General features: G+C 30.8%; 7 protein-coding genes across 7 annotated transcripts in view; 1 reads left to right on the forward strand and 6 right to left on the reverse strand.

Annotated features, from left to right (window-relative positions):
* Positions 1–90: 90 nt before the first annotated feature.
* On the reverse strand, positions 91–1,394 carry SAPINGB_P002691 (uncharacterized protein; the record flags this gene model as incomplete). Its single annotated transcript, XM_031997409.1, has 2 exons — positions 91–96; positions 171–1,394. The coding sequence occupies 2 exons, from the start codon at positions 1,392–1,394 to the stop codon at positions 91–93; spliced, it is 1,230 nt and encodes a 409-aa protein (XP_031853300.1).
* Positions 1,395–4,160: 2,766 nt separating this feature from the next.
* On the reverse strand, positions 4,161–5,249 carry SAPINGB_P002692 (uncharacterized protein; the record flags this gene model as incomplete). Its single annotated transcript, XM_031997410.1, has 1 exon — positions 4,161–5,249. The coding sequence occupies one exon, from the start codon at positions 5,247–5,249 to the stop codon at positions 4,161–4,163; it is 1,089 nt and encodes a 362-aa protein (XP_031853301.1).
* A 1,149-nt stretch (positions 5,250–6,398) lies between these two features.
* SAPINGB_P002693 (uncharacterized protein) lies at positions 6,399–8,249 on the reverse strand (the record flags this gene model as incomplete). Its single annotated transcript, XM_031997411.1, has 1 exon — positions 6,399–8,249. One exon carries the CDS (start codon positions 8,247–8,249, stop codon positions 6,399–6,401), a length of 1,851 nt encoding a protein of 616 aa, XP_031853302.1.
* A 154-nt stretch (positions 8,250–8,403) lies between these two features.
* SAPINGB_P002694 (uncharacterized protein) lies at positions 8,404–10,504 on the reverse strand (the record flags this gene model as incomplete). The annotated part of the gene is made up of 2 exons (XM_031997412.1): positions 8,404–8,440; positions 9,051–10,504. The coding sequence occupies 2 exons, from the start codon at positions 10,502–10,504 to the stop codon at positions 8,404–8,406; spliced, it is 1,491 nt and encodes a 496-aa protein (XP_031853303.1).
* Positions 10,505–11,069: 565 nt separating this feature from the next.
* Positions 11,070–12,662, reverse strand: SAPINGB_P002695 (uncharacterized protein; the record flags this gene model as incomplete). The annotated part of the gene is made up of 2 exons (XM_031997413.1): positions 11,070–12,225; positions 12,298–12,662. The coding sequence occupies 2 exons, from the start codon at positions 12,660–12,662 to the stop codon at positions 11,070–11,072; spliced, it is 1,521 nt and encodes a 506-aa protein (XP_031853304.1).
* Positions 12,663–12,935: 273 nt separating this feature from the next.
* Positions 12,936–14,161, reverse strand: SAPINGB_P002696 (uncharacterized protein; the record flags this gene model as incomplete). The annotated part of the gene is made up of 3 exons (XM_031997414.1): positions 12,936–13,766; positions 13,877–14,003; positions 14,061–14,161. The coding sequence occupies 3 exons, from the start codon at positions 14,159–14,161 to the stop codon at positions 12,936–12,938; spliced, it is 1,059 nt and encodes a 352-aa protein (XP_031853305.1).
* A 7,211-nt stretch (positions 14,162–21,372) lies between these two features.
* Positions 21,373–22,057, forward strand: part of SAPINGB_P002697 (uncharacterized protein) — a gene marked incomplete at both ends in the record, with an annotated part of 1,173 nt that continues 488 nt past the window's right edge. Inside the window, one exon of the mRNA XM_031997415.1 lies at positions 21,373–22,057. This exon is cut by the window's right edge and continues 488 nt beyond it. Coding sequence (XP_031853306.1) covers positions 21,373–22,057 — 685 coding nt within the window.

Raw genomic sequence — 22,057 nt, forward strand, 5'->3', positions numbered from 1 at the left:
TCGTTCCCAGTAATTTCAATAACTTCGCTAATATTATTTTTAATATTTAAAAAGTTTGTTCTTCTTTTTAAGAAAATTATTGAAATCAGTTTAGAACTAAATAAAATAAAATTAACAATCACAAATAACAAATTATTCCAAATCTCATTGAATTTAAAAATATAAGAAACTTGTGACGTATTATTATTGACTTGAGTAGCAACTTGAGGAGCTGTAGGTGGAAGTTCATTTAATTTAAAACCTTTGAATTCATTGGCATAAGGTGAATTGGTTAAAACACTTGCTAAAATTGCAGCACCTGTAACTGCTGCTTCTTCAGAATTGATATCCATACATAAACTTTGATTAGGGAAAACCTCAGAGAGAAGTTTCTTAATTCCAGGAGTACGGCCATACTCACCTATCAAAACAATATTATCAATATCTAGCTTTTGAATTCGGGTATCATCCAATACTTTGTCCACAATATTAATTGTAGATTGAAAAATATTGCTACATATTTCGTTGTATTGGTCAATGGTTATTTCCACTTTATAATTATTGAATGAAACTTTAGTGCTTTTATTTTTTAATAATGAAACTCTGATATGTTTCACTTGTTTGCTTAACTTTTTGATTTCTGTTGGATCCCCCTCCAAAACATTTTCTAAATAAAGACTTTGAAATTGCTCAATAATGAAATTAAATAATCGATCATCAATATTTTCACCTGTTAAATTTTCATCTCCCTCTCGAGCCAAAACTGTGAATTCATTCCCTTCTACTGAAACAATAGCAACATCAAAATAATCAGTATCTAAGTTGTAAATTAAAATGTTTTTTTTCCCTTCATCACTATCAATTGATTCATATGCATAAGCAATTGCACAAGCTGTTGATTTGTTTAAAATTTGTAAAACTTTTAATCCTGCAAATTTAGCAGCCTTATTAAAACTTTGGCGTTGACATGTATTAAAGTAAGAAGGAACCGTAAGAACTGCTGCATTAGAACAATGCATTGCATCTTGTTTTAGTTTGTATAAAAAAAGAGAAACGATAACTTCTGGTTCAAAAATCTTTTCTTCACCATCAATTAATATGCTGATACCTGGCTTACCCTTTAAATTGACTATTTTGTAATAATTATTCCCAAGAGTGGTGATTAGTTTTTGAACACCAAAGTCATTATAATTTAAACCAATTAATTTCTGGAAACCGAAAATAAAATTTTTAGTTTTAAAGTATTCCTCCTCATTTCTATCTCCAATTTTAAGATAATCATCTGCAAAATATACAACAATGGGGGTGGACTTGTCTTTAATGTTGCCTGAAATAATCTCAATTTTCCTTTTTAAACATGCGGTTCTAGAAGAAAGAGCTCCCAGATCTATTCCAATTGGTATAAAAGATCCCATTATGTTTTTTTTAACTATAATTAGAATTTGTGTTGTTATATTTTTCAATAGAGTATTTGTTTTTGTTTTTAAAGTAGAAGAAATTTCTGCTTTATTTAAATGTTAAAGCAATGATATCGATATTTATATATATATTGTAAAAATGAAGAGGCTTAAAGTCTTGGTACATTTATAATGCAATTATAAATGTACCAAGACTTTTAGCCTCTTTTTTATAAGTAATTACTAATCTTTATAGTAGGTTTTTGTCAAATATCAGGAGGAAAAAAGATAGAATTATTACTCAAAATCAAAAACTATACAAACATTGAGCAGCATTTAATTATAAAAGGCTCAGAGTTATTTCTTTTTTTTTTGAAAATAAATAAATGCTAACAAAGCCTCATCTCAGCTGGCTCTGAGCAAACATAAGACCCAGTCCTGAGTAGTATGTATTCCCATGACTATGTCAGCACTTTCAATCGGATGATCCTTCATACCTAAGCCCCAGCAGTGATATTAGAATATAACAATATATTGTTGTTCTCAACTCATACTCCGACATTTAACCAAGGCTTTACACATATCCAGTCTAAGCCTTATAAAAGTTAAAGCCTGGAACTGATAGGATCCCAATAAGATCTAAAAGCTAGCTAGAGGGGTTTTGATGTACTTCACCAACATCTCACAATTTATTTATTTGGATTGCTACAAGTTATTTCTAAATGATTTCATTTTGATATCTCTTTCTAATTGTTTTCTTTTCTTTTGTTTTCTTTAATGTAAACTATTTATTTTAAATACTAAATTATATAATTTTTCAAATCAGCATTTTGGCTATTCTCTTCAATTGAATAACTTTTGTTAAAATTAAATGTTAATTTGAGGCATTCAGCTTTATTGTTCTTAATATCGTTATCCGTCCCACTTATTTGAATGTTAGTTATCCCACTTGTATCAATAGTTATTTCTATATTTATTTTTCCTTCATGTTGAGAGTCTGATTTTCTTAAATGATTTATTGGATTAAATGACATAAGAATTTCTTCATAGTTTGACTTAACCACAAAGTAAAACTTTTGGTTATTTTTAAATGAAATTCTTGATTCAAAGCTTTTCTTATATGGTAATTTTGTATTTTCCTGGGTTTCCCAAATTACAGTGTTATCAGGACCTTTCATAAAGTATATAAAAGGTAGCGTTTCTTGTAATTTGAAATTTGAAAATTCAAAAGAATAACGTGATTTTCTAAGAATTCTTGCCAAAATCCCAGCTCCCATTGAAGCAGCTTCTTCCGGATTAATGTCCTTGCAAAGCTTTTGGTTAGGAAATGCTTCCATGAGTAACTGCTGAATTTTTGGCATTCGACTGCATCCTCCAGCTAAAACAATGCGATTAAGATCTGATTTTAACAACTTGGAACTTTTAAATACTTCCTCGATTTGGTCCATTATTAATTTCAAAGGTATAGCACATCCGTCTTCAAAATATTTTCTTTTTACACTTAGTTCAACGTTTTTGTCTTTTAAAATTCCACCTAGTGAAATAGTTGCTTTTTCACTTTTCGTTAAAATAATCCTTGCTTTCTTAGCTTGATTTGATATTTCGCTCATGATTTGGGTATCAATTAAAACATCTTTGAAAGTTTTTTGAAGTTTCTTCACAAAAAAGGTAGTTAAAATATTATCAAACTTTTCACCACCTAAATTCTCTCCCCCTTTGCTAGCTAAAACTTGGAATTGGTTTTCTTTGACAGCTATCACAGACACATCAAGATAATATTCTCCCAAATTAAACACTAAAAGATTTTCTTGTGTTGATCCAGAAATTGATTCGTAAGCATAAGAAATAGCAGTGGCCGTACTTTCATTTAAAAGTTGCAATACATTTAATCCAGCTAATCGAGTTGAATCAACAAGTGATTGACGCTGTTTAGTATTAAAACAACAAGGCACTGTAATCACAGCATCTGTAACTGGTGTTTCTAAAAAATTCGATGCATTTTTTTTGATTTCTTTAACAATAAAATAATTAATAACTTCCGGTTCAATTAATCTTTCTTTGTTGTCTATAACTATAGAAATATAAGGCTGTTTCTTTTCATTAAAAACAATTTTGTAGTGATCATTTCCCAATGATTGTTCAAATCTTTTAATATTAGAGCTATCAGAAAATTGGCCTATTAATCTTTTAAAGCCGAAAATAAAGCGTTCAGGTTTTAAATATTTGAAATCAAACGTGTTTCCAACTTTTATATAATCATCGCCAATGTATACAACGGATGGAAGATAGTTGCTCTGATTATCGTTTGAAATTATAAAAATATTCTTTTTCAAGTAAGAAACTGCAGAACTTTTTGTTCCTATATCAATGCCTACTGCAGCTGAAGTCTCCATTGTTTGAGAAGTATTATTCTAAAGTATAAGTGATGAATGAATAAATAAATTTAAAAAAAAATTTAGGACTTTGGGTATTCAAAATATGAGCATAAGTGTAGACAAAGTTTATTTATCGTTAAATTTTTGAGAATTTAGTCCAAAGCTTTGGATTCAAGTCTTTTTTTTTTTTTTTTTAGAAGAGGCTAAGGTTTTATCGTTATTGCCTAGATTTATTTATCTAGATGACATAACAGATTAAGTAAATTTTTAACTATATATATAGTTAAAAATTTTATATTCACCTTTGTTATTGTTTTTTTAATCATTATTATACAAAAACTTTATTTAATATATATATTCATGTGTACAAACCCGCAAAAATCAAAAACAATTTAATAAAATACCCGATTTATTTCTTAAAGAACTTGTCGTAGTTGACCATGGTAAAGCGATAATGGACATCGCCCTTTTCGACACGTTCCCAAGCTTTACCAAGATTCTCCTCGTTAAGGTCAATCTGCTCAACCCAAGGCTTGATATTATGCTTGCTAGCAAAGTCCAGCATAAATTCAATTTCTTCAGGAGAGCCAATACCTGAGCCCTGAACTGCAATGTTTCTGGAAAGCAGCAGAAGAGGAGCAATCTCAATATTCTCATTAGCAGGAGGTGCAGTAATGAATACCAGGGTGCCGCGGGCAATTAAGAGAGAAAGGACAGCAGTAAAATTGCTCCCAGAAAAGGAACTTCCAGTGTTGACTATAATGTCAAGAGTATCCTTGTGCTTTTCCAGGTCGTCAAGATCGCTAGTTGCAACATAGTGATCGGCTCCTAGCTTCTTAGCATCAGCTTCCTTAGAACGCGATCGTGAAATGGCAGTGACTTCGGCACCCAATGCCTTTGCAAAAAGAATAGTCATGTGGCCAATGCCACCAATACCAACCACACCGACACGAGTGCCTTTGCCTACCTTGTGCTGGAGAAGAGGGCTAAAACCTGTGATACCACCGCACAGAAGTGGGGCTACATAGGCTGTTTCCAGGCTGTCGGGGATCTTGAAAGCAAACTTGGAGTTGACGCGAATGTGTGATGCATTACCACCCATAGTATTGATTCCAGTTTTGACATCCTTGCCAAAGTAGGTCCAAATATTTTGGGCACAGTTGTTTTCGAGACCACGGCAACATGTTTTGCAGGTGCCATCGCTATCGCATTGAGCACCAACACCAACACGATCACCAAGCTTAATTCCAGCCTTAGCATTGGGGCCAATCTTGACGACTGTGCCCACAATTTCGTGGCCAACAGCAACAGGGCAGTAGGGACGGCCCCAGTGGCCGCCAACTGCGTGGATATCAGAACCACAAACACCGCAGGCTTGGATTTCAATGTCAACATCAGTATCGCGGAACTCGCGAGGAGTGAATTCAAAAGTCTTAGGGTGGAGATGATCGTCAAAGTCGACGACACCAAGACCAGTAAAAGTTTCAGGGTAGACCATTGTTTAATATGTGTTTTTTTAAGAGCTTTGTTATTGATTGATTAGGATGAATTGAGATTGAAGAATGATTTATTGAGTGAAATTAACTTCATGAAGAAATTCTCTTATTTATATACTTTTTTTTTTCAAAAATAAAAAAAAATAAAATTATTAAATTTGTTATTTTTAAACTCCGCCATTGTTTTTTTCCATAGTTTGATTATTGATGATAATATCTTCTATCCAAAAGTTTCCATTATAGTCAATTAACTATTTCCGAAGGCTTTACTTTTTGCCATTTCTAATTGCCGTACAACTGTTATTATATAATCTGTCTCCGAAATAAGATTCAAGGAAACAATACGAATCATTCTGGCCACCTTTGCTTTGAAAAGTTGCTACACGGCTAATGCTTAGCCTTGGTTCGCTCCAATAATTCATTTCCCCCCACAAAATGCAACATTTATATCCGCTCCGTCTACTCCGTTCTAGGACTTAAGCTTATAAGTCCATAATTATGGACTTTAATATAAATAAAGACCGAAGCCTATCACTTGTGGCAAAAAAAAAAAAGAAAAGGAAAAAAATTCCCGTTTTTTTTTGTTTATTCCATTCTTTTCCTTTAATCCAAATGACATAAGATTATTTTGTTTGATAGAACTTGAGAGAATTGTTAATATCATTAGAACCGGATTTAAATGGTTATGAAAAAAATAGTTAGACGCTTTTTTTTCTTGTTCAATTGATGAAATGTGACGTCAAATCAAATGGAGAAAAGAATCTAGATCATAAAGCAATTCTTCTAAGCAAGGTTTGATATAAAAAGTTGCTGTTAGCTTAAAGTCCATGTATCTTTATGAATAGTTTTTCATCCGTCAAGTCATCATCAGATACCAAAATAAATAAAAGACTACTCGTGGGTAGGGGTTTTTTTTATTTATACCAAGCTAAAGGATTAAATATTCCAAGAATAATGGCAATGTTTCTAATTTTAAATGTTCTTGTCTAATATCATTGATAGCTTTAAATTGAGTTTTGACTTTTTGGTCAAGGAAACAGTTGGGTTTAAAATTTTAAGTTTTCCATACATATAATAAAAAGTTAAAAATTCAAATTTTGCTATATAAAATGAAAATAATTAAACATATTTAACTGTTTATCTTTACTATTCTAAATAATTAAATCCTCCAACGAAAATATCAAGTTTTTTAAGCTTACTTCCTCTCGTTTGATATCATTAATAGTAATATCTTGACTTAAAATGTTTTTGGAAGCAGCTCTGATACGTGCATTAATTTCTTGAGCCCCAGTCAATTTTAAGTTCTTATAAGTATGTTGTTTGTTATAAAGAAAGTTACTGAAATCATTTTTGGCCTTCATTAATTCCTTTGCATCATGATCTTGTTTAATTGCTGCTTCTGCCTCTGCCTGGATTTGTAACACTTTTTCAGGAGATATGTCATGACTATTAGAGATGTTGATATGGGCTTGTTTCCTGGTGCTTTTTTCATGTGCCTTGACTGTTAAAATTCCATTTTCATCGATTGAAAACGTAACTTCTATAATTACTTTTCCTTTGAGTTTAGCAGGAATCCTATCAAAAAGGAATTGCCCCAATAAATAATTGTCTTTAGAGGTAATACGCTCGCCTTGAAAAACTTTGAAATTAATCACAGTTTGGAAATCTTTGCAAGTTGTGACCATTTTGGTTATTGAGATTGGAATAGCTGTGTTTTTTTCAATTATTTTAAGAAACTCGCCAAAAATAACTTCTATTCCCAAAGACAATGGCGTCACATCGGAAAACTTGATTTTGGAAACATTCCCCTCAATATCATCAGAATAAACAGCTGCCAGCCATGCGGCCCCAAAAGCAACAGCATGCCCAGGATCAACATCTTTGCATATTTTGGAATGGGGTAAAAGATTTAGAATCATATTATTAAAATAAGGAATCATGCTTGAGCCTCCCACTAGAACAATGAAATCAATATCTTCATTAGTTAAGTTTGCAAGTTTAATCGCATTCTTTATGGTATTTTGGGTTTTTTCAAATAAATCATTGCAACTGGATTCAAACTGCCGACGAGTTATAGTAGACTTATATTGAGATTGATTTGTGATCCCATGAACAGAAATTGTAGCCTTATGAAAAGCGCTTAGATTTTTTTTAGCTTCTTCACAAGCTCGCAAGAGTCTAAATTTTAAGAAGCGGTCTTGAGAAACATCAATGTCATGATGTAATTTTATTTCTTCGGTAAAATATTGAAATATCCTGTTATCAAAATCGCTGCCACCCAAGTGCGAGTCTCCTTCTGTCGCAAGTACTTTGTAATCGTCATTTAAAACATTGACAATAGAAACATCAAATGTACCACCACCAAGATCAAATACAAGAATATTTTTCCCCTTTTTAGGATTTGATAAATGGTCAATTTTTTCTAAATCATTGTCAAAATCTGTTTCTATCCCGTATGCAATAGCAGCAGCGGTAGGTTCGTTGATGATGGACAAAACTCGAAGCCCAGCAGTTTCTGCAGCAAGTTTAGTTGCTTCACGTTGCATATTGTTGAAGTAAGCTGGGACTGTAATAACTGCGGATTCTACTGGTTGCTTAAAAAAGTTTTCAGCATTTGTTTTAATTTTGGACAATAGTATGGAGGCCACTGTTACTGGGCAAACTATTTTTGTGTCGTTGTCATTGTCAAATTCAAGCTTAAATGCTACCTTCCCGTCTTGATTAACAATTTCGTATGGAATAAATTTAGAATCTTTGATAACAGCAGGATCATCTTTACACAAACCAATAAACCTCTTTGAGTTAGAAATAGTGGTTTTAGGATTCTCCACTGATTTGTCCAAAGCATCCAAACCAATATGTACTCTATCTTTTGAAGAGTATGTGACAACCGATGGAAGATAGACGCTTGGCCCGTGCTCTATAACCTTTAATCCTTTGGAATAGTAAGCAACACAACAGTTGGTTGTTCCTAGATCAATTCCAATAGCCTTTCCCGTCATTATTTATTTTCTTTTTTTTTTTGAATTTTCAATAGATTAATTGAAGAATATAATGATAAAATACTAATAAATATAATTAGATGTTTGAGATTTATCGTTATTTCCATAAATATCGATAAAATAAACTCTTCTGCCAAGGATGTCTTAGTGATGACTAAATATTTAATAATATTGTGCTTTCAATCAAATATCTAGATTAGATTAGATTAGATTAGATTAAATTAAATTTGAGTAGATTAGATTATATTAAACTAAATTAATCACAATATTTTATTAATTGTGAATCGAAAGTAATATATATACTGATTTATATAGTTGGTTGCTATTAAAGGAACAATTTTTTATCTATAAAGTATATAATTTAATGAAATTAATATTTTTTATTCATTTGAAATCTCTAGGTATTTAATGTCTATTTTTTTTTTAAAGGAACCCCGATTCTGATTTTTTAATTTTTTTGTCAAATTATTTATCTCATTGTTAACTTGAGTAGAAGATTCAAATGTTAAGTTTTTACTCTTGGATGTATTTAGTATTTCTAAAAATTCTTTCTTTTTTTTATCTTTTAAATTCGAATTTATGACTTTGTTTTTAGTCTGGAGAACGTAGGAATCGAGTTCATTTTTTGTATTTAATAATTGTATTGTTGCATTATCATTAACTTTATTTGATTCTGCTTCTTGTTTTAAATTCAAAACCATTTCATCTGTAGCAGTTTTGTCGATGATAATAATTCTTTCATTGCAAGTAATATTGTCGGTAACTTTTACTGTTAAAATTCCATCTTCATCTATTAAAAACCTCAGTGTAGCTTTTGCTTGGGATTCAGGCAAAGGAGTTACAGAAATACGAATACTTCCAAGAAAATAGTTATTTCGAGCATAAGGTCGTTCGCCCTGATATATAGACAATCTTAATTGTTGTTGATTATCCATAACAGTTTGAAAAACTTTTGATTGCTCTATTGGATATTCTGTGTTTTTAGGAACAATGCAAAAAAATTTCCCATGAACAACACTCACACCAAATGAAAGTGATGTCTTATTTCTGATTTTGATTTCCGAAATATTGCCATGTATGTTTCCCGAAATAAATGCTGCTTTCTGTGCTGCACCTCGAGCCACAACCTCCGCAGGGTTGACATCATTAGAAATTTTACTATTGGTAAACTTTTCTCTTAAAATGGACTTAGAAATATATGGTATTGAGCTTGAACAACCCACAAGAATGATATGATTAATACTTGAAGATTCAATATTGGCTAGTTTTAGTGCCTCATCAATAGTTTCTTTTGTTTTTTCAAATTCTTTTTGGCATATTTTTTCGAATATGTCACGGGTGATTTCAAGGGTACAACAATAACTTCCAAATTGAATGTCAAATTCAGCTTTTTTATTCTTGCTTAAATTAATTTTTGCCTTCTCACAAGCATTAAGAAGTTTGGTTTTATAAATGTTATTTGAAGTAACATCAATTCGGTGCTTTTTGTTTAAATCATTTTTAAAGTATTCAAAAAGACAATGATCAAAATCAGTACCGCCTAAATGTGAATCTCCCGTTTTTGCAAGTACCTCGTATTCATCACCATTTTTAACACAAACAATAGAAACATCAAAGGTGCCTCCACCAAGATCAAACACAAGAAGGTTGCAATCTGAATCTGTGTCAAAATCAGTTTCATATCCGTAAGCTAAGGCGGCAGCCACAGGTTCGTCTAAAATATAAACTTCATTGAATCCAGCCCTTTTTGCTGCCAATTTTGTTTCATTTCTCTGATTATTATTAAAATATGCAGGTACAGTAACAACAGCTTTTGTAAAATTTTTGTTTAAAGTATTATCAGCATTGTTTTTAATTTCTCTCAGAAGCTGAGTAGCTATTTCCGTAGGAGTAAAGATCAATTTGTCCTTATTATTGTTAAAAGTTAATTCAAAACCTACTTTGTCATCTCGGTTGATAGTTTTGTAAGGAAGAAACTTGGAGTCATTTACAACACCTGGGTCATTGAACGAAAGCCCGATAAACCGTTTTGAATTTATGATAGTCGTTTCGGGGAATTCCACTAAACCGCCTTTATTCCCAACAGATGGTTCTCCGTTTTTGGAACTATAAGTGACAATGGATGGAAGAAGTGGGCTGCAGTCACCATGCTCAATGATTTTGAAGTTAAGTTTGTTTGTATACCAGCAGTAAGCCGCGCAACAATTTGTTGTACCTAAGTCGATACCTAGCGCGTATTCTTGATCTTGTGCCATTATTATTATGAATTTAATTAAAAGGTAATTTCAATATTTTGATAAAGGTTATAAGTGAAAAATGGAAAATGGAAAAAGGAAAAAGGAAAAAAGAGATTCTTAACTTGATGATTTTGCTTTTTATATGTTCTGGGATTTACGATATTTTGACCATTCCACTGCAAAATTAAATCTTAGCGATAAAGCGGCTAAATTTTGTTTTCAATTTAACGATAAAATACACTAACGGGATTTTATCTGATTGACAAAGCCAGAGGCATTGATATAATTAATTAATTAGTTAGTTAGTTTAAATTTAAAAATAACAAACATTTAAAAGTTTAAACTCAATTGAAAATCAAATCATTGTTTAATCATACAGCTCAAACCATCTTTAAGGACTTTCCAAACATTTTGAATAAAAATAATAAACGGTTTTCAAAGTTTAATTCATTTATTAAAGATTCCTTCGGACTTAAGTCTGAATCTTTTCTTTTTTTCCTTTTTTCTTTCTTTTTTTTTCACTTTATATACTTTCATGTTTCATTTATATCACTAAAATACAACCTTCTGTTTCTCTAATTCATTACTCTTCGTCCTCATCATCATCCTCAATCACCCGACGTTTCTTGTTGCTTCCACTACGCGCTTGGCGTCTTTCTGCCCTTTCTTCTTCGTCTGTAAACTGGGCCTCTTCTTCTTCTTCAGAATCAGGTAATCCGTCCTCAAACTCCTCTTCTTCTTCCCCTTCCTCGTCTTCCTCATCGTCATCGTAATCCCGCTTCTTGCGGTACTTAGCTGCACCTTGACGTTTCAAGTCTTTAAGACGACTAGCCCGTCGTTGCTCATCCATCTCCTCATCTTCATCTTCATCCTGTACAACAAATCCGTCATCATCTTCGTATTTGTCATATCGCGACGACCCAGCACCGCCACCACTACCAGCACTTGAAATTGCACCGTCGTATGCACTGCTTCCTCCAGCACCACGACGCTGCGATCCAGCACCCATGGAATCGCCATAACCCTCGCGCGCTTCCAATTGCCGCCGTTTTTGTTCAAGCTTACGGCGAGCCTTGAGGTTCATTTCTTCAGCCCTGAGCGCGGCAAGTTTTAGTTTTTCTGGGTCGTCTGTTGTTGCAATATTCCCCACCGTGTTACTGCGGTTACTGTGGCGCTTCAGTTCTTCAGTCAACCGGATATGTGTGTTGGATGAAGTAGAGTATGGAATGAAGGTCATTGACTTGTTAAGCAATGAGGTGGTTTGCAAAATCTCTTGTTGAGGATGTGACATGGTCAAAAACGTGTCTGGGTTATCCTTGACCTCGACCTCAAACATTTCTGCACCCAGTTGTAGCGAAAGAGATCCATCCGACCACCGAATGAACCGTGCATTAGATTGTTTAATCATTTGGCCAGTTTCCTGGTCACGCGCAAATTTCCAGCGAATGGTGTTTTCATTTTGGAGTCGGAACGCGCGTGAGCGCTCAGCTGCACCCTCGACTCCTAGCCCATCTTGTTCATCTTGCTGTGCACGCACTTCAGCATCCCGCAGAAACGCGCTTGAGTCAAAAGCATGTGCCTCGACTGTAAGGAAAGTTGGCATGCGTACAAAGTACGTGTCTTTATCAGGAATGTGTGACGAGGGGTACCGGGGGACTGTGATTTCCATATGTCGTTGTTCAATTTCTTCATCATCTTCATCATATCGATCTTCGTCGTAGTAGCTTTCATTTGCTTTTCTAAAATCTATGCGTTAGTAAAAGTTGTTTTTTTTTTTTTTTTTTATATATTTTCTTGTTGGCAAAACTTACCTTTCTTCGTCTTCTTCATCTTCTTCCTCTTCCTCTTCTTCGCTGGCAGCTTCCCGTCTTTCTGTAGGTTTTTCTACCTCTTGTTCTTCTTGTTCTTCTTCTTCATTGTCTTCATTGTCTTCATCACCATCTCCAAACAAGTCGTCGTCGTTGCCATCATTGTCTTCATTATTGTCGCCGGTCTCGTTTTCGAGTTCATCAGCATTGTCTGGACGTTCTTCTTCCTCCCAATCATCAGCATTGAAAGGTTCGCCTGCACCTGCATATGTTTGTGACTGTTGTTGCTGTTCTTCTTCTTCTTCTTCTTCTTCAGAGTCCATCATGATTTTCTTGCGGTGCTGTGATCCGCGCTGTTCTTCAGACATTTTGTTGATTGTTGTGTGTATTGTTTGTTACTGGGGATCTTTTTTTTTTTTTTTTCTTCAATTGGAGGTTTGGAACTCTTTTTTTGTTTTTTTGTGAAATTTCTTATTACAATCATACGTGACAAAAACAAATGTAACAATCCACGTGATTTACCTCAAGTTGCCTCATAAAGTATTTTTACAATCGATAAGGTTTTTTTTTTTTTGTCAAGATACTTTCAGTTATTAGAGGGGGGAGAAAAAAAAGTTTCAACGTCCATTAATACACCATATTTAATACTTCATAATTTCATTATATATCAGCTGTTTAAGTTCCTTTGTTCCCAGGTGATCCTTTTGCTTGTCAAAATCAAAAAACTCTTCGGGAATGGGGGGCGCAGTAGGCTCATCATCGGGGTCATGATATGAGGCAAGGTACGGGTGTTCGAGCGCATCTTCAACAGTCAATCGCTTTGTGGGGTTAAAAGTCAAGAGCTTTTCCAGCAAGTCAATGGCAAGAGGATTAGCTCTGGGGAAAAGCTCAGCAAAGGAGCGTTTTCTAGTAAAGGGGAGAGAGCGAATGTAATCACGAGCACGGCGCGACTTAATATTGTAATAATCCTCCATTACTGGGGTACCCAAAATTTCAATAATGAGCGTAAGTTGGTTATGGTAGTCCTTGCCAGGGAAAAGAGGTTTACCCGTCAGCATTTCAGCGAGAATGCAGCCTACCGACCACATGTCAATGGCTTTTGTGTATTCTTTAAAGGTAAGCATGATTTCTGGGGCACGGTACCAACGAGTGGCAACGTATTCTGTCATAAAGCCTGAATTATCATCTGAAGAAGCTGCTGAACGTGCGAGTCCAAAGTCGCAAATCTTAAGGTCACAGTTTGAGTTGAGCAAAAGATTTGATGGTTTTAAATCGCGATGTAAGACATTAGCAGAGTGCAGGGCTTTAAGTGCGCGAAAAGTTTGGTATATAAAATATTGGCAGTGGTCATCTGAGAGAGTTTGTGTTCGGATGACTCTATGCATATCAGTTTCCATAAGTTCTTGAATAAGGTAAACATCTGTGAATTGTTCATATGATATTGGTTTTTGAATGTCGACTATTGAGATAATCTAAAGCGAGGGGGAGTGAATGTTAGAACAAGGGTTTTTTTATTTTTTATTTTTGACAAGGGGGGGGGAGAGGGATAAAAAAAAAAAAAAAAAAGTAACGCGTCACTTACATTTTCATGAGAAAAGTGGCGTAAGAGTTTGATTTCACGGAGGGTTCTTAGACAAAACATTGTTCTATCAAAGGGTGTGATTTTTTTAATAGCGACTTGAAGGCCAGTTTCTTTATGGACAGCAGAGCTAAAATGATGAGTTAGAGAAAGTAAAAGTAAGATTGTTGATGAAAAGTATACTTACCAAACAATGCCATATGCACCTTCGCCTACAACGTCTTTGATCTGGTACTGATCAGAGACATGGAAGGAGATTTTCCGGGGTTCGCCGTGATGAATGTTCATTTTGTGAAGAGTTTGTTGTAAAGAATAAGGAAAGGAAGAGAGGTAAAGAGGGGTGTGGTATTGTATATAAAATCTGTGTGAGTGTTAATATATATAGTTATTATAATATAAAAGAAATTAAAGAAAAGAAAATGAAAATTTTAAAATGAGAAGAGAGAAGAAAGAATTAAATAAGGTTTTTGATATTAATAATAGTTTGCACCATGAAAATGAGAGAAGGAAGGAAGGAAGAAAGAAAGAAAGAAAGAAAGGAAACTAAAGGAAATAATTGGGTATTTATAAAAGAGCTTCAAAAAAAAAAAAAAAAAAATCTCAAAAGCTTTTTTTTTATTAATTTATTTATTTATTTAATTTTTTTTTTTTGATGGCGGTGGTGATATTATTTAAATTATTTCTTAGTTTTCCCAAACAATCCATAGAGATGATACAGGTGGACAAGGGGTGTATCAGAATGACAGTTTGAGAAAAAAAAAAAAAAAAGTGGAGCCCACCACGATGGACAAAGTATTTTTAGTATTAAAGAGCGATAAGGGTAGAATGGTATTAAGAAATTAGGAATAAGAGAATTTGTATTTTAAAATGAAATTTATCATATGAACTTACCTAGTATATGAATTAAATGATTATATTAATTGAGATTTGTGATTTGTGATTTGTGATTTGTGATTTGTGATTTGTGATTTGTGAATTATAAATTATGAATTGTGTTGAAGATTTCGTTGAAAATTTTAACAGAATTAGACTTGGTTGGTGAAAAGATGGGGAATATGAACGAAGAAGGTAATTTTGTTTTTTTAAAAAAATTTTGAAATTGAAAATATCTTTTTTTTAAAAAAAAAAAAAAAAAAAAAGTTTGTGGGAAAGGTGGTTTATTTATACTAATTAGGGATTTTAGTTCAAGTTAATATTTCACCATAGAATATATATTAATTTAAAAAAAAAAAAAAAAAAAAGAAAGCCTCAAGATCAAAGACTAGGATTTTTTTTTTTTTTTTGATATTAGAATTTTGATTAGACTAACCAACAAAAAAAAAACTGGCCAACGTGGAATTCAAAGTGATTGTCTTTCTTTATTTATTTTATTATGAAATTATGAAATTATGAAATTATGAAACTCACAACATAAAGTGCGGCGCATGCGCATAAGTTTGTGTGTTAATAATATTTGGAAGAAAAAAAAAAAAAAAAAAAAAAAAAACAGATGAAACAAAAAGTTGTAACGTTACTTGATGTTTTGTAATGTAACAATAAAGTTAGAAGGTATGTAAATATTATATTTAATATATATAAATATAAATATATAGAAGAATATTTCAAAGGTACGTTTCAAAAGATATATTAATTGAAATTTTTAAATGAAGTTTTTTTTTCATTTAATTGTAATAAAGATCACAAAATGAAAAAAAATAAGAAATATAAAATAAAAACAAATTCATTATTTAAAAGTATTTTGAAAACTATAGATTTAGATATATATATATATATATCAATAAAAAACTTTTAAAAAGTCTTTGCTGGGTCAATTTCTATTTTATTCTATTCTGTTCACAGTTTGATTTGTGTGAACTTGATGTTTAGTTGTCATAAAAATTAAACTTTATACGGCTATGCTGATATGCTGATATGCTGATATTCCAATAAACCATTTAACTAATTTAATTAAGTAATAAAGGTGACACATTCAATTCATTTAAATTTCATTGCTACAATTTACCCTGGTAAAGAACCTCACAATTCACAGTAAACTATATATATATATATATATATATTGTAGTTAAAGCAATTTACTTATAAGTAAATTAAATTACTTAGTAAGTAATGCAATTTTTTTTTCTTTTACTATCCCCACCATCACCATCACCATCACCACCACACCCTAGTCATCTTGGACGTTTTAACTGTTTTGGGTATTAACTAATACTTTTAATGAAGTTTTAAGGACTTGTCTCAGAATTCCTAAATGAACATTATCAAAAGGAAAAAAAATAAAAAAACTCATACACTCTCCTTAACACTTTCTTTAAACTGAACTTTACTAGATGATACTACTACTAAGTAAATATTTCATATAATATTACATTAAAACATTAAGGAGTAATAACAGGGAAAACGGGGGGGAATAGATGAAAAATAGATGAAAAAAGGACTTGTTCCAGATGTTGTTTTAGATCAGGGTAGACGCATAGAATATCAAGTAGATAGATGGATTAAATGGAATTCTATCGATTATAAGAGATTTATATATTTATATATATATATAAAGATAATAATCGGATAGTAAAGAATTAAAAAATAAAGATTAACATTTAAATTAATAATGTTGTTTTTTTAAGAAGTTTTATTGGTATATTCAAGAGTGTTAATAGTAAATGAAATGTAAAAAAAAAAAAAAGTTTCGTAGTCCTGTTTCTCCGGTTTAAACATGATTAATGATGGAGAAATATAAGCTTATATGTGTAATTTGGATACAAACTAAAAAAAAAAATAATAAATAATAATAAAAAAAATGATAAAAATAATAATAAACCCCATTGAAATACATTAAGCATTGAGCATTGGGAACTGAGGTTTAAGCTTTAAAATATAAGCATTAAAAGGTTTGTTTTAATACCTAGTTTTTAAAATTCAAGTCGTAAATACAAAACTAAAAGAAACTTGATATCAACTCATGAGTTTTTTTTTTATTTTTTTCCGGTCAAAAGTGTTAGTCAAAATCAAGAGTCAATGGGAAGGGGTATTTATTTATTTATTTATTTTTTTTTTCCCCTTACAGGCCCTCCCTCCTATTTTTAAATGAGCCATCAACCAGATCAAAATATTTCAGAATTAAATTAGTCATATTAAAGAAGGAAGAAGATGAAATAGTTTCAATAAGATTGATATAAGGATTAAGATTTAGAAATTAATAATAATTTATTAAAGTGAATAATAACCCACCACGGTAATTAATTCCATTAATTAAATATTAATGTTTCTGATATCATTATTGTTTTCGATATATTATCAAAATATGGTTCTGAGCATTATTAATAGACATTTCGGAATAGAAAAAAAAAAAGGAAAAAAAAAAGAGTGGTTGGATAGTACAATTGATTTGAAATAATTATGATTTTTTACAATATTATTATTATTAAGATGATCATCTCATGATGATGATCTTACTAAAGGGTCTTGTGTAAGAACCTTAAAGAGAGTTAAGAAAGTGGTATGAACAGCGCAAAAAAAAAAAAAAAAAAGTAAACATAAAACGATAATGACAAGGCTACTACTAATATAATCATTATAATGATAAAATAATAATAATAATAATAATAATATTAAAAGCGCGTCAAAGGGGTGGATGGTGATTTATTCATTATTATTATTATTATTATTTTTTTTTGTTCTTTATAGTTAATGATTTTAAAATAAGTTGGTTCATCATCCCTTTGGAAGTGGGTCTTTGACAAGTCAAAAAAAAAAAAAAAAAATAGTAAAAAAAAAAATTATGGACGGGTGATAAGGGAAAGTTTTAGATGAGACAAAAAAAAAAAGGGTCAGGAAATCAGTTTGTTATGAAGGCAATCCAAGTGGTGAAGAATGGGAGGATGGGTTTCAAGAGAGATAGAAAGAGTTAGAAAGAGATAGAAATAGTCGTGTCAAGAAAGAACAACATAAAGATCAAACATTACTAGAAAAAAAAAAAAGTCAAAAATAAAGAAAGAATGAAAAAGAAGCTTTTTTTTTTGCAGATAAACGAAAACAAATAAGCATATTGATGAGAAAAAGGAAGAAATAAAATAAAAAATAAAAATATATGGAAAAAAAAAAAAAAAAAAATAAGAATTGAATGACGCGTTTTATTTTTTTTTTTTTAGGATTAACAAAGTTAAAGTTTTTTTCAGCCAAAAGAATTAGGATATAATTAAAGGGATGTTGTTTCCGTTAGTTAGATAGATAGATAGATATAAAAAAAGAGATGAGGATTAAACTTTATAAAGAGTGATGATATATATATATAAAAGTAAGGGTTAAGAAGAAAGAAATAAGTTTCAAGAATAAATTTTTGTCTGGGATAAAAGTGTGGAGAGAGAGAAAAAAAAAAAAAAAAAAGAATGAAAAGAGAGGAAATGTGTAGATTTTAAGAAACAAGCTTATATTTTGTGGATGAGTTTTTTTGAAGTTTCCTGAAATTCAAAAAAAAAAAAAAAAAAAAAAAAATGAATTGAAGTTTAGTAAGAAGTTTATTATTGAAAGAATGAAAAGAGGGTATTACTAAAAAAAAAAAATAAATAAAAATAAATAAATAAAAAAAAATAAAGGAAGGTTTAGAAAGTTAAAAAAAAAAATTAGTGGTAAACTTTAGATTTTAACAAAAAAAAAAAAAGGAAGAAAGTAAGAAAGAAAGAAAGAAAGAAAGAAAGAAATAGGATATAAGATTTTATTTTATTTTATTTTATTTTATTTTTTTGAAAAGAGTTAGTGTTGGATTGGATTGGATTGGATTGGATTGGATTGAATTGAATTGAATTGACTAAAATTTGACTAGTCCGTATTGTGTAATGCAATAAATCCGCAATAGGTATTAGGATAAGTAAATAAAATATCAAACTAATTTACTAACTAACTAATTAACTAACTAGTTCTATATATATTGTTAGAATTACGTCTATCAAATCATGATGTCAGCCTATTTTTTTTTTTTTTTTTTTTTTTTTTTTTCATTTTTGGTTAAGTTAATTATTATATATATATAAGTCTTTAAATATATAAATTAGCCACTTGAAGACACAATTCAGTGGTTTTCTATTTGTAAATTTGTAAAGTAACTTTTATTTTATTTTATTTTATTTTATTTTATTCCGTTTATCACATGGGAGAGGACGAGGACGAAGAAAAAAGAAAAACATAAAAAGAAAAATGAAAAGGGCTTGTCTATGCATGCAAATAAATAAATAAAATAAATAAAATAGAAAAATTTATTTTATTTTTCTTTTTCTTTTTCTTTTTTATACAAAATCTTTATATTAATATAGACAATTTGTGGTGGACGATTCAAGTCCGAATATTTGAAATTATAATGAAGAATATATGCAAGATCTATATCATACATTTTTAGAAAGAATAAATATCAAGAAGAAATACTTTGATATATATATATATATATATATATATATATTTGCAGTTTTTTTTTATTTTTTTTTTTTGAATATACAAATGTTTTAAAAGTTGAAGTTAGAAAGAAAAAAATAATTATTATTAATATTATTAATATTATTATTAATATTGTCTTGGTGATAATTAAATAAATTTTTTTAAAAAAAAAAAAAAAAAAAAACTGGTTGAAGTTGTGCGCACTTGTAAACCAACATTGTGCGCATATGAAGACGTATACTGAGAAGATTTTACGACAATTAAGAGTAAATTGATTGATTGATTGAAAAATAAGAATAAGAATAAGAATAAGAAGAAGAAGAAGAAAAAAAAAATATGAAAGAAAAATTTTTTTTTTCATTCAATAAAAAAGAAAGGTAGGAAAGAAAGAAAGAAACGATGAAAGATAAATTTTTTTTTTTTGTTATTTTTATTATTATAAAAAAAACAAAGTTAATGTTTAGATCATGTTGAGATGATTGATGATGATGAGGAATAATAATGCCCTTTAAAATAAACTTTTATATAGATATATATATATATATATATATATATATTGATAAAATTTTTAAAAAAAAAAAAAAAGATCAGCATAAACTTTTATTTTATTTTATTTTATATAAACGAGACGTTTCGCATGTTTCTAAGATATTAACCGATAAAAAAATTGACTTTTAGCATTAATTGAATGATTGATTGATTGAAGTATTAATATTAATATTAATAATAATAATAATAATAAATATATATATTTCAACACGAGTATTATAATATAGTTTTTTTTTTAAAGTCAAAGTAATTAGTTACTAATGATAATAATAATAAATAAATACAACGACGATTACGCAAAAACCAATTTTTTAGAGAAAAATAATAGCAGTAGTAGTAAACAGCAGTTTGTAACAAACACAATTGGCGCATCATCATCACACAACGGGGCAGCAGCAGGAGCACCAGCAACAGCAGCAGACCAGGCGGGGGGTTTTTTTTTTTTTTTTTTTTTTTTTTTCTCAAATTATTTAAATTATATATATTATATATTTTGCGCATTGGTGAGTGCAAACCTAGGGAAAAAGAAGAAGAAGAAGAAGAAGAAGAAGAAGAAGAAGAAGAAGAAGAAGAAGAAGAAGAAGTTATACTTTATTGGTTGATGCAAATCTGTAATAAATAAATAAATATATGAAAATCATTAAAAAGAACATTTTCTAAAAGAATTTTATAAAAAAGAATTTATATAAAAGAACATTTTCTAAAAGAATTTATATAAAAAAAAAAGTCTTTTAAATTTTTTCTGGGCTTTAAATAAAAAATAAAAAATAAAAATAAAAAAAATTCATTTTCAAAATGGCAGCATTATGACATAATTGCTGACTCATTTTATAATATACTTCTATTGTTAAAGCCAAGAAAATAATTACCTAAGTACTTACTTAATTAAGCAGCAGTAGTAGTAGTAGAAACTAATTAAGAAGCCTCCAAATCTATTAATTTTTTTTATTTACTTGTTAATTTGTTAATAATAATAATAATTAATTACTGCAAAAAAGAAACGTTCACGTCTTTGCTTCAAAAAAAAAAAAAAAATAAAAAAAAATAAAAAACCGCTATTTTATTTTATTTTATTTTATTTTTTTTTTTTTACTTTATATATAAAAATCTCTGCTTTCCCACCCTTTTTTCTTTTCTCTTCTTTTTTTTTTTTTTTTTTTTTTTTTTTAACACCATCACCAATCTAACCCAAGTCATTCCTTTTTTCAACTTTTATTTAATAAATTTTTTTTTTTTTTTTAAAAGAAAACTTTTATATACTTCTTTCAACATCTTGTGTGTATGCTGCATTGACTGGCTCAATTCCCATAATCGCTTATCCAACTTGTTGTCTTTCCTTCATTAATAAATTATAAGTACGTCTTATCATAATCATAATTATATATAGTCATAATTATTATTATTACCTCCCTAATTCATTCATTCATTCATCCTAACCATCTTTCCAAGAGAGCAGGTATCTTTTTAATTTTTCTCTTCACTCATTAAAAAATCATTTAAACACTCCCTTTTCAATAATCAAAAAAAAAATGTTCTTCTCAAAGACCGCCGTGGCTGCTGCCATTGCCTTCTCCTCCCTCCTCGGAGCAGTCGTCGCACAACCTATCCACCACGCTCACAACCTTCACAAGCGTGAAGCTAACCCCGATGTTGTCGTCGTCGTCATCACCAACTATGTCGATAGCGAAGGTAATATCATCTCCGTCGGTACTGAAGGTGTTGCTGCTCCTTCTGCTACTTCTAGTTCCGCAGCTGCCGTCGTTGCTCCTTCCTCTGAGGTTGTCGTCGTCTCTTCTTCTACTGCTGCTGCCGCCGCTCCTTCCTCCTCCTCAGTCGCTTCAGTTGTTGTCCCAGTTGCTTCTTCTTCTTCCTCCTCCTCAGTCGCAGCTGCTACCTCCACCGGTTCCTCAGGTTACACTTCCGGCTCTACCTCTTCTGCAGGAGCTAAGGGTGTTGTTTACTCTCCTTACAAGACTGGTGGCTGCAAGACTGCCGATGAAGTCAAGTCCGACCTTGCCCAGCTCACTGGTTATGACGTTATCCGTCTTTACGGTGTTGACTGCGACCAGGTTACCAATGTTAAGGCTGCTCTTGCCGATGGCCAAAAGCTTTTCCTTGGTATCTACGATGTTGCTAACCTTCAGTCTGGCCTTGAGACCTTGATTGCTGCCATTGGTGGTGACTGGGATCTTGTCCACACTGTTTCCATTGGTA

The sequence above is a fragment of the Magnusiomyces paraingens genome (genome assembly GCF_902498895.1).
Source record: "Magnusiomyces paraingens strain CBS 517.90 genome assembly, contig: contig2, whole genome shotgun sequence".
Lineage (NCBI taxonomy): Eukaryota > Fungi > Ascomycota > Dipodascomycetes > Dipodascales > Dipodascaceae > Magnusiomyces > Magnusiomyces paraingens.